This window comes from Cynocephalus volans, chromosome 2 (genome assembly GCF_027409185.1).
Source record: "Cynocephalus volans isolate mCynVol1 chromosome 2, mCynVol1.pri, whole genome shotgun sequence".
NCBI lineage: Eukaryota > Metazoa > Chordata > Mammalia > Dermoptera > Cynocephalidae > Cynocephalus > Cynocephalus volans.
Window position 1 is genome coordinate 81,633,626 of NC_084461.1, and position 14,050 is coordinate 81,647,675.

Below are 14,050 nucleotides of genomic sequence, written 5' to 3' on the forward strand. Positions count from 1 at the left end.
AAATCTGGAATCCAGCTTTGAATTTACACCTATCATGCTATCATTTATCTTGATAGTAAACGAACTAAAATTACCACTGCTTCTCTATTCTTCTGTCCCCAAGTAAAATAAATAGTCATGTTGAAAAAATCATTAATCTTAAAGTGGTGACAGAGAAAAAGAACTTAGTTTGTTGTCAGTGACTTCTCAACTTAAAGGTTAGGTCTGCAATGGTTTCTGTCATGACTCGATAAATTTTTTTAATGATCAGAATGGTTTGATTTATGATAGTTTTTTGTTTTTGTTTTAAGAACTACATATCTTGGGTATCGTGACTTTTTTCTAAAGATGCATTTTTCTAGTTTGCACTGTTTCTTTTTAACAATGTAGAGATGAAATTACTGCAAAGCAATAAGTAAAATTTAGTAAAATTGAAATATGCATTTTAAAGAACTTTCCATGAAAACTTACAAGTAGAATTGAAAAGACAAAAACTGGGCAAGGGAATGAGGGGAAAAAATGGTTAGAAATTGTTCTGGTTTAAAGGAATCAAGAGGGTAAAAGTTTCTAGATGCTGTTTAATATATTGATTAAAGGTATAAAATCAGACAGAAATAGACAAACAGATCTCCTAATCTGGAAATTTTGAATAACATTGAAAATTTTGAATAATATTTAATAAACTAAACCAAGGGTCCAGATAATTGTTTCATAAAAGATTCTTTTAGTTGAAATTTAATAAAAAAATAATGAATATAAATACCAGTTTTTATGGTATCATGAGAAATAGGCTGTTTTGACAAATAATATTTAGTCCTTTCCTCAAGGTTAGGTAAATCTAGAAGTCTTATTTCTTATTTCTTCATCATTTTGGTTCTTTTAACTTTCCCTTTCAAAATACTGTTCAGTTCATACTCAGTCATGTTATTAGAAGAAACATACACAAGGAGAGGCTGAAAGCTATCTATTAAAGGTGATTGAACTGGTTCCCTAAGTACCATTTTTCTTAACTCATTTTAGTTCTTTTTTAAAAATAGAATCTATTTGAGTATAATTGAAAATAATTTTATCTGAATTAAATTACATAAGGAAAAAGATTGTAAGTAAATACATTGCTAATAGTGATTGTGTTAATGTGACAGAATTTTGAGTATTTTTCACTTCTCCCAAGTTTTATTGTAACATGATTTATACCAACTTATGATGGTTAGACTTAAGATTTTTTTACTTTAGAGTAGTGCAAAACTGATGCACATTCAGTAGAAATTTTATTTCCAGTACTCATACAACCATTCTGTTTTCACTTTCAGTATAGTATTCAATAAATTACATGAAATATTCAACACTTTATCATAAAATAGGCTTTGTGTTAGATGATTTTGCCCACCTACAGGTTAATGTAAGTGTTCTGAGCACGTTTAAGGTATGCTAGGCTAAACTACAATGTTCAGTAGGTTAGGTGTGTTAACTGCATTTTCAGCTTATGATATTTTCAGTTTACAGTGGGTTTATCAGGATGTAACCCCATCATAAATTGAAGAGCATCTGTTTTTGTTTATAATGCCAGTAACCAATTTATTTTTAAAGTAATGCTCCTAATTTAAGCAAGAATTAGTCTTAAATTTAACATTGTTTTTTTTTTTTTTTTAAAAAGATGACCGGTAAGGGGATCTTAACCCTTGATTTGGTATTGTCAGCACCACGCTCACCCAATGAGCTAACCGGCCATCCCTATATGGGATCCGAACCCACGGCCTTGGTGTTATCAGCACCGCACTCTCCCGAGTGAGCCACAGGCTGGCCCTTAAATTTAACATTGTATTCAGACTGGCATCTTTTGGATTTTTAAAAGATAAACTTAAAAGATAAAAGTTTTAGAATGTGTCATTTTTCTTCAAGGTAGGATATAATTAAAAATATAATTAGTATCATCTAATACATATCTCAAATGATACACTATTCTATACCCCTCCTTTGAGAGTGAATCCGACTTACCACTTTACTAATGTGCTTCTCTAGTCTTCATTTTAAACCACTTTGAAGTAGGGCATTACCATGTTGGGGTGGAGATTAAGGGGTCATTACTCCTTGGTAGTATTCTTAAATTGCCAAAGATTAAATATTTTCATGTGGATGCCATGTTGAGTCACGATAATATATCTTTACTTTTTGATTTTAGGAGTGTAGTGGATTGAGTGATGTCCCCCCAAAACTCCCTGAAGCTTAAGTTATGTCCCCAAGTTTTATGTATTAGGGACTTAACCCTCACTGTGACTGTTAAAAGGGTGGGAAATCCTATTATGGTAATTGTAAGGTGGGGCCTTGAAGAAGTGATTGGGTTGTAGGACCATGTGGTAGTGAATGGATTTAAAAGTGGTGGTCAGGGGCATGGATCTGAGGACTTTAAAAGAAGAGAAGAGTCTGTCTTGTTCTCTGCTCTCTCTGCTTCCACCATCTTGCAATGGGAGACCCCTGGGTCACTGTCATCACCACCAGATGGACTTTGGACTTCCCAGCCTCAGAAACTGTAAGCAATAAATGTTGTTTTTCTTTATAATTACCCAGTTCCGTGTATTTTTGTTGTAAGCAACACAAAACGGACTAATACAGAAAATTGGTACCAGGAGTGGGGTGTTGCTTATAACAGACACTTGAAAATGTGGAAGTGGCTTTGGAATTGGGTGTTGAGAAGAGGCTGGAGGAATTTGGAGGAACAGCCTAGAAGAAGTATAGCTGCTGGTGGGAATTTAGAAGACAGGAAAACCAGGGAAAGTTTAGAATGTTTTAGAGATTGTTTAAATGGTGGTGACCAGAGTGCTTGTGGAAATATGGACTGTAAAGATCATTCTAAGGAGGTCTCATAAAAATAGTAAGGAGTTTATCAGAAACCGGGGCACAGATCACCCTTGCTGTGAAGTGACAAAGAATTTGGTTGCATTCTGTCCATGCCCTAGGACTTTGTGGAAGTTGGAATTTAGGAGTTGTGAACCAGAGTACTTGGCTGAAGAAATTTTAAGCAGCAAAGCCTTAAGGGAGCTGCATGGCTACTTGCAACAGTCCAGGCTTAGTTATGGCAGCAAAGGCATGACATAAAGCCAGAATTTAAAAGGGAAGCAGAGTAAACATTTAGAAAATTTGCAGCCTGGCCATGTGGTAGAGAAGCAGAGAGCATGCAATGGTGCAGCCCAGTGAACATTAACTAAGAAGATTAGTACAAAGAAAAGGGATTATCAAGAGGAGAAAAAGGCCCTGAAGGCATTGCAGAAGGCTCTGGGGCCAACCCTTCCATTTCAGGCCCAAAGGCCTATGGAGACAAAATGGTCTTGCAGGATAGGCCTGAGGCACCCTCCACAGGCTCACTGCTCAGGACCACCTCAGGAACCTGCTTCAAGCACCAGCACCCCAGTTGCTTTGGCTACTACAGCTGTGGCTAAATTGGCCCCAGGTGTAGCTGGAAGTGCAACTTTGGAAAATACAAGCCAGAAGCCTTAGTGGCATCCACGTGGTGTTAGGTCTGCAGGCTCGCAGAATGCCATAGCTATGGAGGCTTGGCAGCCTCCACCCCAATTTTGGAGGATGTATGGAAAAGTCTGGGGCTCCAGGAAGATATCTATCACAGGGGTGGAGTCACTGCAGACAACCTTTGCTAGAGCAATGCCGAGTGGAAATGTGTGGTCAGAGTTGCAGCAGAGAAACCCCATCAGTGTCATGCCTGGTGGAGCTGTGAGAGTGGGACCACCATGGAGGCCCCAGACCTGTGGAGCTACCAGAGTGGAACCCCACCCTGGGAGAGCTGAAGTGTGGCCTAAGACCAGGAAAGTCATAGGAGCAGAGCTGCCCAAGGACTTGGGACCCAACCCCCACACCAGCATGCAGAGAACATTGAACATAGAGTCTAGGTATCTGATGCTCCAGCTTTAAGATTTAATGCCTGCCCTGATGGATTTCAGATTTGTTTGGGACCTGTTACACTTCTTTTGGCCTATTTCTCCCTTTTGGAATGGGAATATGTACCCTATGTTTGGCCCACCATTGTACCTTGGAAGTAGATACTTGTTTTGAATTTCATGAATGGGACTTTGAACTTTGGACTTTTGAGTTGAAACAAGTTAAGACTTTGGGTATGAAATGCATGTATTTGCATGTGAAAAGGACATGAGTTTTGGGGGGCCAGGGGTGGAATGTAGTGGATTGAATTATGTCCCCCCAAAACTCCCTGAAGCCTGAGTTGTGTCTCCCGTTTTATGTATTAGGAACTTAACCCTCAGTGGATGTTAAGAGGGTGGGTAATCCTATTATTGTAATTGTCAGGTGGGGCCTTGAAGAAGTGATTGGGTTGTAGTGAATGGATTAAAAGTGGTGGTCAGGGGTGTGGTTCTGAGGACTTTAAAAGAAGAGGAGAGTCTGTCTTGCTCTCTGCTCTCTCTGCTTCCACCATCTTGCAATGTGAGACCCCTGGGTCACTGTCATCACCACCAGATGGACTTTGGACTTCCCAGCCTCAGAAACTGTAAGCAATAAATGTTGTTTTTCTTTATAATTACCCAGTTCCGTGTATTTTTGTTATAAGCAACACAAAATGGATTAATACAAGGAGTATTCATGGAACTTGAAGAATTACTTGTTCTCTAATGGGTCTTTCCAGATCCAACACAGAAAAGGCAAGGAGAAACTAGTAAGATTAAATGATAGTTGCACTTATCAAAGGTTTTACCTTAAATGTCTTTGAAGGGAGTTCACTATTGTGTTTTTAACTTTAAGAATTTTTGTCCTCTGTCATCATTGGTCTGGGGGAAAATACACTTTATAATAAAATTTTATTATTTGCAACATTAATGCAGATAAAAACAGCCATCTGTTGAGAGAATTCTGAGTGAGAGCGTCTTGTCACTCTTCTCCAGAACATATTGTTTTGCACCTCTTCTGCAAAGGCCAGGAAAATTTTTTTTTTTTTTTCATCTGTTTTTGTTTTTTTCTCCGTTATTTCTGAAAATGCATTTTTTTCATGTATATCCTACAGGGAAATTTTTAAAGTGATATTCAGCAACTTCAAACAAATAAAATGGAATACCACATTGGTCTATTTAATAACTGCTTCAAAAGTGCATAGTATTTAACTTTTCTGGGTGGTTTCCCCTGTGCTTCAAAGACCGTGCAGTGGTTTGCTAGGTCTTGGTGTTGATGGAAACTGAAGTTTGTAAGAATTCCAGGACAAAGGTAAGAGGTAGGTATATCAGTGTGTAAAGGTGGTCAGAAACTGGTGGTAGCTACCTCCCCTGTTAATACACAAAGATGACAAAATCACAAGCACATTCCTCCTTGTATAATAGGAAACAGACATACCTTTATAAAAAAATTTTTTTTAAAGTTTGTTAGTTCTTGACACCAAATAAATTTTCCATGGTTTCAGTATTACAAGTTACACACAGATTTTTTACTCTTGTCATAATCACTACTATATAAAAGAAGAATGTTTGTGGGGAATGCAGTTCGAAGGTTTCCAGTTCTCTAATAGCTTTACTAAAAAGGGATCTCTGACCTTGGGACAAATACTGGCTTTTCCTTCGCCTCTCCTCTCTTCTATGGCCCAGCTGTCTTTGTAATAATGTTTGGCTATTGTCTCAGGTGTCTTCAGTAATGTAAAAGACAATTAAGAGTAGTTGGGGCCAGGTGTGCTCCTTTCTCTATAAATTTAGCATTTCTTCCAAATCTGTCACCATTTGAACTCTGGCAACATAAAATTCCTCAAGTTCACTGAAGCCATTTTGAAGCTTGTCTTTGCTAGAAAGTGAAACTGAGCCTCTATATTTTTTTCCTCACCAGTAGCAGCAGCAACTCCATTCAGCCAGGTCTTAGGATCTCCTCAAATGCATTCCTCCTGAGAAAATAAGGTGGTTTTCAGGTTCACACATTGACTCAGATTGGTCGCTCCTTTTCTCTTTGGAAGGAACACTGGAATCTACAGCGGGGGAGAATTACATTGCAACCTTAATTGTGCTACATACTGAAAACCTTTGGCTCAACTACTTATCTAAACTATTTCTGTTTTCCTTAAAACAAATAAAGCTTTCATTTTGGTTCTTAACCCAGATCCCCTTGGAAAAGCACAGATAGAATCACTAAATTCCAGCAAACCTTTCGTGGTGGTGTTAGTTTCTATGTTATGTGAATACGAAGGTACTTCAAAAGTTCATGGGAAAATTTGTATTTTCTTCTAATTCTGTTTTTCTGTGAACTTTGTGAAGTACCCTTGTACTTCAGACATATAATGGTTTTTATTTGCATAGTATTCTTACATAATGAGATATTTTCCTTAGTATTTCTTAAATCTCAAAGATTCACCTGGAATAAATCTTATGATGTGACTGTGTACAGACTGCCAGTGTATAAATGTAAAAACAAGTATGGGTAACATTTTCACACACACACACACAAAAAGATATGTCTTATGTTTTTTTCTTTTGACGAGTTACACCAATCATCCTGGAAAAGAGAATTATAATTGAAAGAAATGACACTATTGTAAGAATTCATTAAATTTTTTTATGTGGTCTTAATTCATACTTGACTGAGCAATTAGGAAAGGCTGATTCTAGATACTCTAATCAAACCAGTGAATAGGCATCTGTATATACACTCACACTAGACATTTAAAGACCCAGAATTTAAACAAGAATATTTGAGGCTTTTTCAAGAAGTATAATGATGTTTGTCTTTACTGGTACATCTGGCACATCAACTGCCTTGTATTTTTTGTTTTTTCTTAATGCTCAGTGAGTACAAAACCCAAAAACATTGCATACATTTAGGTTCACTTATGTTTATAAACTGAAGTTACAGCCTTTAAATAAGACTTCTATACAAAAGTGGACTACTTTCAGCATTGGAGACCTTTGGATATTGAGATCTAAATGAAAAGGAAAAAAAGAAAAGCTCCTATGGTCCCTGGATAAAAGAGCTTACTTACTTATTTATTTTTTTGGTGGCTGGCTGGTATGGTGATCAGAACCCTTATCCTTGGTGTTACCGACACTGCACTCTAAACCATGTTAGCTAACTGGCCAGCCCACTACTTTTACCATACTATTATTGGTTTCACCATTGCTATGACAAGGTCATACAGAAAGTACTCAATAAATATATCACAAAGCAAAGTCATTTAAAGAATCTCCCAACTCAGATTATCCTAGTACATAGATTGGTTCAAAAATAATTTGGAATACCTACAGAACCTATCAATTTTACTCTGGAACAGGACCAAAATGAACAAGAAGTACTATGTTCTTTTTATAGGGTTAAAATATGTACAAGTACACATTTCTTATCACAATTAAGAGTAATAATAGTTTAGAATATAAATATAAATAAAGACTTTCAATGAGTTTACTCACTAAGAGATACTGAGAAATACATTTAGTACTTCACAATGTCTACTATATTTAGCAGTCCAAATCGGTGTTAGAGTGACATCTAATCTCTTAAGGTATCTTGAAATATTTACATCCTAAATCTCTCAAAACCAAGGCAAGTCAGACTGCTCTCAAGACAAAATCGTACCTATGTGAGAAGGGGAAAGAAGTAATTAAAAATCTACTGCACATAGTCTGTTTTCAACCTGAGAAGATAGTAGTTTGTAAAAGCAATGAAGATTCTCCTGAATATCACTTTCATGCCTCCAGCTATTTACTTCATTGGATGCTCACCCCTCCAAGGGGCTGAGTTTTATACAACAGTCAAGGTTTCAGGAAAAACTTGGTTCAAACCAAATCTGTTCTTTAAGTGAAGTGACACTTACAAGAATATGCACACAACCCCCCATTATTCCTCTCTCAACCACCAAAGAAAGAAAAAGAAAGGAATACTGATTATACGTAGAAAATATTTTCTTCTATATTTAATGCAGTGAATGTATAATCAACATTACCATTAAACTAGACATCTGAAACTTGATACAGTGAAACAAACAGAAGTTAGTCATTTGTTAATGGTTTTTATCCACTAGATATACCTGAGGTGGTAGAATATCAGGCTTATAGACATCTGTGTAGACATTGTCATTACAGAATATAAATCTCACACAAGGTATAATCGAAAATTATTTTAAACAAAATATCTCATCAATAAACTTTATGTAGTAACATCAACTTCATGAGTATTATATTTTAGCAACAAACAGTAATGGTATGCGGATGTAAGCTTGTCATTTTAAACATGGTGCACTAAATAAAGCATATTGAGGTCAAAGCCTTTCTTTAGAAAGGGAATTTAATTGACATTCTTTCAAGCATAGTGTATAAAGAGATCAAAATAGTTCTATTATAAGAAATAGTATTTAACAACATATTTCTAAAATAAAAATACTTTAAAAATCAGCTTTGATGAGATTAAATTTATTTTTAAAGAATCTTCCTTTACAATGAAATATATGTTTCTTGCTCTTAGCTTTTCTACATTTTTCCAGCATAACCCCTACATTTACCCCATCCCAGTCTATTATTAATAAAGTAGTGCAAAATATTGTCTGAAGAAATCTCAACCAAGTTTAATCCCCTATCAGGTCAGGGAAGTAAGACATTCTCACCAACCAAATTATTTATTTCTCCAGAGGTATTCCCCCTTGATATACCGGAGAGTTAGATACAAAAACTACTGTAAGAGTTCTTGGGAATGTAATTTTTAAGTATAGATTCTACGGTAAGTAGTGAAACATTTTTAAAGTACCCTCCCCCCACAAGCAGTTTATTTTACAAAACAGATTTTCATGCATTCATATTATCAAGAATGATTTTTCATAAATGAATTTAATGAAACACTGGCATATCACTTAGCACACTGCATTCTCTACATTAAAATTTACGCTAATAACAAAAATCATAATATTCATTAAAGCATTTCAGTAACAATGAGAAAGCAGAGACTTTATTTCTGTGAGAACACTTGAGTATTAAATATTTTTAAATGCACAAAGGTATAATCTGACACCAAAAGCAATACAGATTTAGTTTGCTAGTATTTTTGACAACTGAACCCGGTTGAAATTTTCTAACTCAGTATAAATTAAAGTAGTGATAGGTATAAAAATTCAGATAGGCAATCATTTATAAACCTGGCAGTATTTACGTTGTATAGTCCTGTAGAGATTTTAAGGTTTTAGACGGAATGATAGAAGGTTTTGAGTGTTTTCTTTATAAGATTTCAGAGCGTTGAAGATTCTCTTTAGGGGGTGAATGTACCTTCACTTCTTAGCTTAAAATCAGTGTAGTCATTCCTATGTAATTTGCACAGGAGTGAATATCAGGATCTAAAGTAAGAATCTGTGTTAAATTGAAATGCAGCCATTCCATTATTCAGGCTTTGGGATTCCCTCCCCGTCTCCTTTGAAATGTATAAAACATAGGAAATTGTAATGAATTACTTTTCAGATAAAAAAAATAATCACATTTAAAAAAAACTTTAAAATCAAACTGACATTTACAATTTATGTAGATTTAATCAGAGCACAGATGAGTATTTAATCCAATATTCTGGTTCTTCCGCTTGTAATTAGAGAAGTGTGTATCTTCTAATGTTATCATTCTTACATTTGTTTTTTCAATGTGTTATATTATTACCCACAGCTAACAAGGCTTTCACACAGCAGTAGCTAAACCTTTATCAAGTTGAGTCTGTACAATAGAAGTATATTTTCAAAGACATATGCCTTTGTACACTATTTACAAATTCTCTCGATCATGATAAAAAGTCAAAATAAATAAAAAGCAGAAAGAAAGGAAATGCTGCTGAGGCTGAAGGCTTTTTCTTTTATCTTCTCAAACAGATGCTCGTCTCCTCAGTGCTGGGAGCTGGCTAGCCAAGATTGTTTTTCTTCTTTTTATATGGGCTATGAGAAGGATCTGGTTTCAGTTCTTGGTACTGCACCTGTTTAAACAGAGTTCAGAGAAAGACTGGTCAGGTGGCCACTTTTTGGCAAAGGAAGGAAAAGCAAAGGAATGAGAGACAGTGCTTGGGGGGAAAAATGCTTACTCTAGAAGCTGTATGGGATCTGCAGCTTGGATACAGAAAACAACATGGTGATAGAGCAAGAGTCAGAAGGGAAATCCTGCCAGAAACTACATAGAGCCCTGATGTGAACTTTGGTTATGGGCTGGGGTCTTCACTGTCCATAACACATTACATTAAAAGCAAAACCACCTCGATGTATTTTGAAGGGCTGGATAATGGTTCTTTGCAATTTATTGTTTGTTTAATACCATTTCCCTCCAGCCCAATCATGTCTCATCAAATGAAAAACTCAACTGAAACAAAGGAAAAAGATTTCACGGCAACCCAGTTTCACGATTTTGATAAAAACTTTTCTTATTTCACATTGAATGCAGTTGATGGTTAATGGACATTAATCTCAAAGGATTTCAAAGGCTTTTTGAGATATGCTTCAGTCTTCAAAAAGCAGTCAGCTTAACCACCCCCCTCAAATCCCCATACTACACATCTTTAAAACTAAATTTGTGCAAATTTGGGGAAAAAATGTTTTTCTCTTAAATGTCCACTGACACATTTTGCTTTCATCATCTAATATTTCTATTTCCTCCACTCAGGTCATGGTGACATCCCTTCACAAACTCCAGCTGAGGAGGATTCTCCCTGACAGCTGTGGTAAGTTCTTTATGCAACCTGCTCTCATTTTCCAATTCCTCATTCTTCTCTATGAGTTCTTCTTGGATAGCACCTCAAGTGGGCTAAATTCCTGATTGGTAAAATCTGCTACAGGCTGTGTCAACTCTACCTGGCTCTTCTAAAACCTTTGAAATTAAAAAGCATGTAAAAGTTAAAACCCAGCACCACACTACATTAAAACAATAATAATAATGATGATGATGATGATGATGGAACCTACATACCACTTGTACATCTGAAGGGACTCTGGAAAGGAAATCAAGTAGTTCATTGTTATCAATTGCATATGGACTCCGAAGCTTTTTTGTAAATTTATTGATGCCTGAAAAAGTAATAGATCAAACACTATCAAAATCTCCAAAGTCTGGAGTTATACAAAGCACATTTCTTGCAAAAGTGTTGCAGTAATTTGAAGATCTAGCTTGTATGCTACCCCTCAGCCTTGACTGAATGAACAAATTCACCCATTTCTTCCCTCTTACCCTCCCTCCTATCTTTCTGTTCTTTCTCCCTCTTTCCCAACTGAACTGCTGTTTTTTATCCCCCTATTTTTGTTTTGTTTTGTTTTGTTTTGTTTCTGTCTTTCTCTTTGCTCTTTAGTAGCTCCTTCCCAGCAGAAAGGCATTTTATTTGGGAAATAAAAGGGGGTACCTAGCAGGAATGAACAATATCTTGGTTTTTTTCTCCCCAGTGTTACAGTACTTAGAAGCCTTGCTTTAGTGTTTCATCTATGGTGAAACTTGTCCTCCTACATTCTGGACTGAGATTGCTAATGCAAGAAGTCTAATTTATTGGTTTCTTCTTTTTCCAAAAATACACTTTTTGGTGGAGGAGGGGTTAGGGGGCTGTTGCTGTTATGCAAACTACATGTTTAGAAGATATGTGACCTTGGTTTTTTTCAAACATGAAATCAAAGAGGGTTTGCCACAGCTTTTTGAAAAAATAAACAACTTTACTTGAAAACAAAACAAAACAAAAAAACACTGGTAAAAAGTGAGCCATAAACTAGAGCATTTTGTTCTTCTTGGGAAGTTCATGCAGAATGAACTTCTTCTGGAATCTTGATTTTGGTCTCTCTCTCCCCATGTAAGACCTGTGTCTTAAATTTCCGGCTAATATTTCAGCAATCACCTATCACTAAAGGAATACTGTTCTTGTTTTATTTCATTTGATGAAACAAGAGGCCAAAACACATTCTCTAAAATTAATTTTAAGACAGCCAGCCAGTGAGGCCATCACAGGCTACATAGCCAGATGTCTACCATTGGCTCCAGTTTCTGAGAACCTGGGGAAGCAAAACTGGGGGTTTGTTACCTAGGGGAGCAGAGATGACTCTGCAAGCCCAAGGTGGGTCTGACCCTAGATAAGTTAGTGTTAATAAGCTGCCACACGTGACACTCTACCCAAATTCCTCCAATAAAACAGCAACTGCTTTAAATATTGGAGGAAAGAATGAAAGATGAGGGCTTGAACACACAGTCGGAAGCAAGAACATGGTGGAAATGCCTCTTCCCTTGTGTAGTGAATAGTGCTGTCCTAATTGAATTTCTTTGAATTGTAGAAATTAGGAAACAAAAAAATAATCACCATTTCTCCCACCCACGGTGTAAAGATAATCTTAGTGTTGATGAGGGGTAATAGGGCTTGCTCAAGATATGACAAGATGAGCCAAAAAGAATAGAGAAATAGGAATGGTAAAACTGGAGGGCTTGGAGACATCAAACCTCAACTTACTTTTCATTAAAAGTCTTGAACAAAAAACTCCCTTTGATATTTTTGCTTTCAATGTAAGCTTGTTTTCTGAAGTTAAAACCCATTTTAGTTCTTTGCATTTTGTGTGGATTTAGCAATCTTCGGTGTGTGTGTATGGAAGTGCAGGGCAAGTAGAGAGTTCTACTTCTACCCAGTCTTGCCTGTATATATCATTGTCATAGTTTTTACGTTAGTAGATCTTACAGACTGAAAATGGAGTTTTCCAAACAAGAATTTTGTCAGGAAAGGGGGAAAGAAAACACCAAACTATGAATAATGCTGAAACTGACTACCTCCTAAATGGAATCTAAGTATGTGATAACTTTGGCAAGCAGCATAATTGCATTAAAAATTAGGACCAATAAAAATCACCTTTAAAGCACGTTTTTGCAGAAGCATTCTTGTTTAGTACACACAAAGCAGATTTTTGTTGTTGTTCCTAAGAAGTCTTTCTCCAAATCCTAGAGTTGACCACTTAAATATGTGGCCATGTATAGTACCATGTTTACATACACTTCCACAAGATAAAGTAACAAAGCAAAAAAGCACATTGTCCTAAATGCACCATATGGATCGAAATGCCTCTGTTTGCCTATAAGTGGTGAAAATAAATCAGAGCAATATCTAGACAAAGCTACACTTTGATATATGAACAATCTGCACAACAACATGTTTATAGTATGATGGAGCCTATGGTGCCAGATAAGAAAAATGCATTTTGCAGGTAGAACTAAATCTTCATACTGTTGTGATTTTTAACTGACCTGTCTCTTTTCATCATGGAGTAGTTTCATGACCATAATCTAGGGAACTACTGACAGTATAACTCATCCCTTAAAAATAGTTTGTTCTTAGCTAAGACAGTTTAGAAAAAAAAAAAAAAAAAAAAGCTTTACTTACCCCAGACAAGGACAATGTATCTCAGTGGAATGAAGTACAGGATGACTGTGAACATACAGAGGGCTACAATGGCCAGCCAGCTTAAGAATGGGACAGTCCAGTTGAAAGTACTGAATGAAAAATTAACACATCAGCAATCTGAGCACTTCACACCTTTTTCAAACAAAGATTAAAATAAATGTGCTTCTGACTAACTTGGGACCTAGTTAGTCTGCATTTCTCTCTCTGGAGTAGAAGTTAATTATAGCAGGCTGTCAGAGGACACAGATTCGTCATAACTTGCTCAATTCTATAAACACAGGGCCCAGGTAAAGGGTCTTCCTACCAACCCCACCAGATTATTCCAGGTGACTTGATTCTAAAGTCGTTGCATTCCTTGGGTGACTCCCCACATGGTGAAAAGATCTTTTCTTTGCTACCATTAAACTAGTACAGCCTTGTTTTCTCCAAAATCTCATAGAGGGGAAGACCCCTGGGCCTACCATTCTTTCTTTCTACCATTCATTCTCCACATGGGGAATAAAATGTTGCCAGCAATTGTCTATAGAATAAATTTTTAAGTAAGTCCTCTGAATTTTAGAATTCTTTAGGGGAATACTCACTTTCCTACTTCAGCTATGTTTCAAATAGAACTGGAAATCAGGTTAGCAGTTAGCCTTGTAAAAAATTCACCTGCCATCATTGCCCTTCTTCCCAGAAATACATAGGTAATTGAGAAATACAGCCAGTATTGCTTACTATTCTT

At 36.3% G+C, this 14,050-nt stretch overlaps 1 protein-coding gene across 16 annotated transcripts in view; it reads right to left on the minus strand.

Annotated features, from left to right (window-relative positions):
- Positions 1-9,825: 9,825 nt before the first annotated feature.
- Positions 9,826-14,050, minus strand: part of MCTP1 (multiple C2 and transmembrane domain containing 1) — a 536,345-nt gene continuing 532,120 nt past the window's right edge. For 15 of the 16 annotated variants that reach the window (XM_063085528.1, XM_063085527.1, XM_063085526.1 and 12 more), the window contains 3 exons: positions 13,306-13,415; positions 10,878-10,975; positions 9,826-9,897 (listed from right to left, as the gene is read on the minus strand). In XM_063085528.1, coding sequence (XP_062941598.1) covers positions 9,826-9,897; positions 10,878-10,975; positions 13,306-13,415 — 280 coding nt within the window. The remainder of the gene's footprint in view (positions 9,898-10,877; positions 10,976-13,305; positions 13,416-14,050) is intronic. The other variant, XM_063085539.1, reaches the window with a different exon arrangement.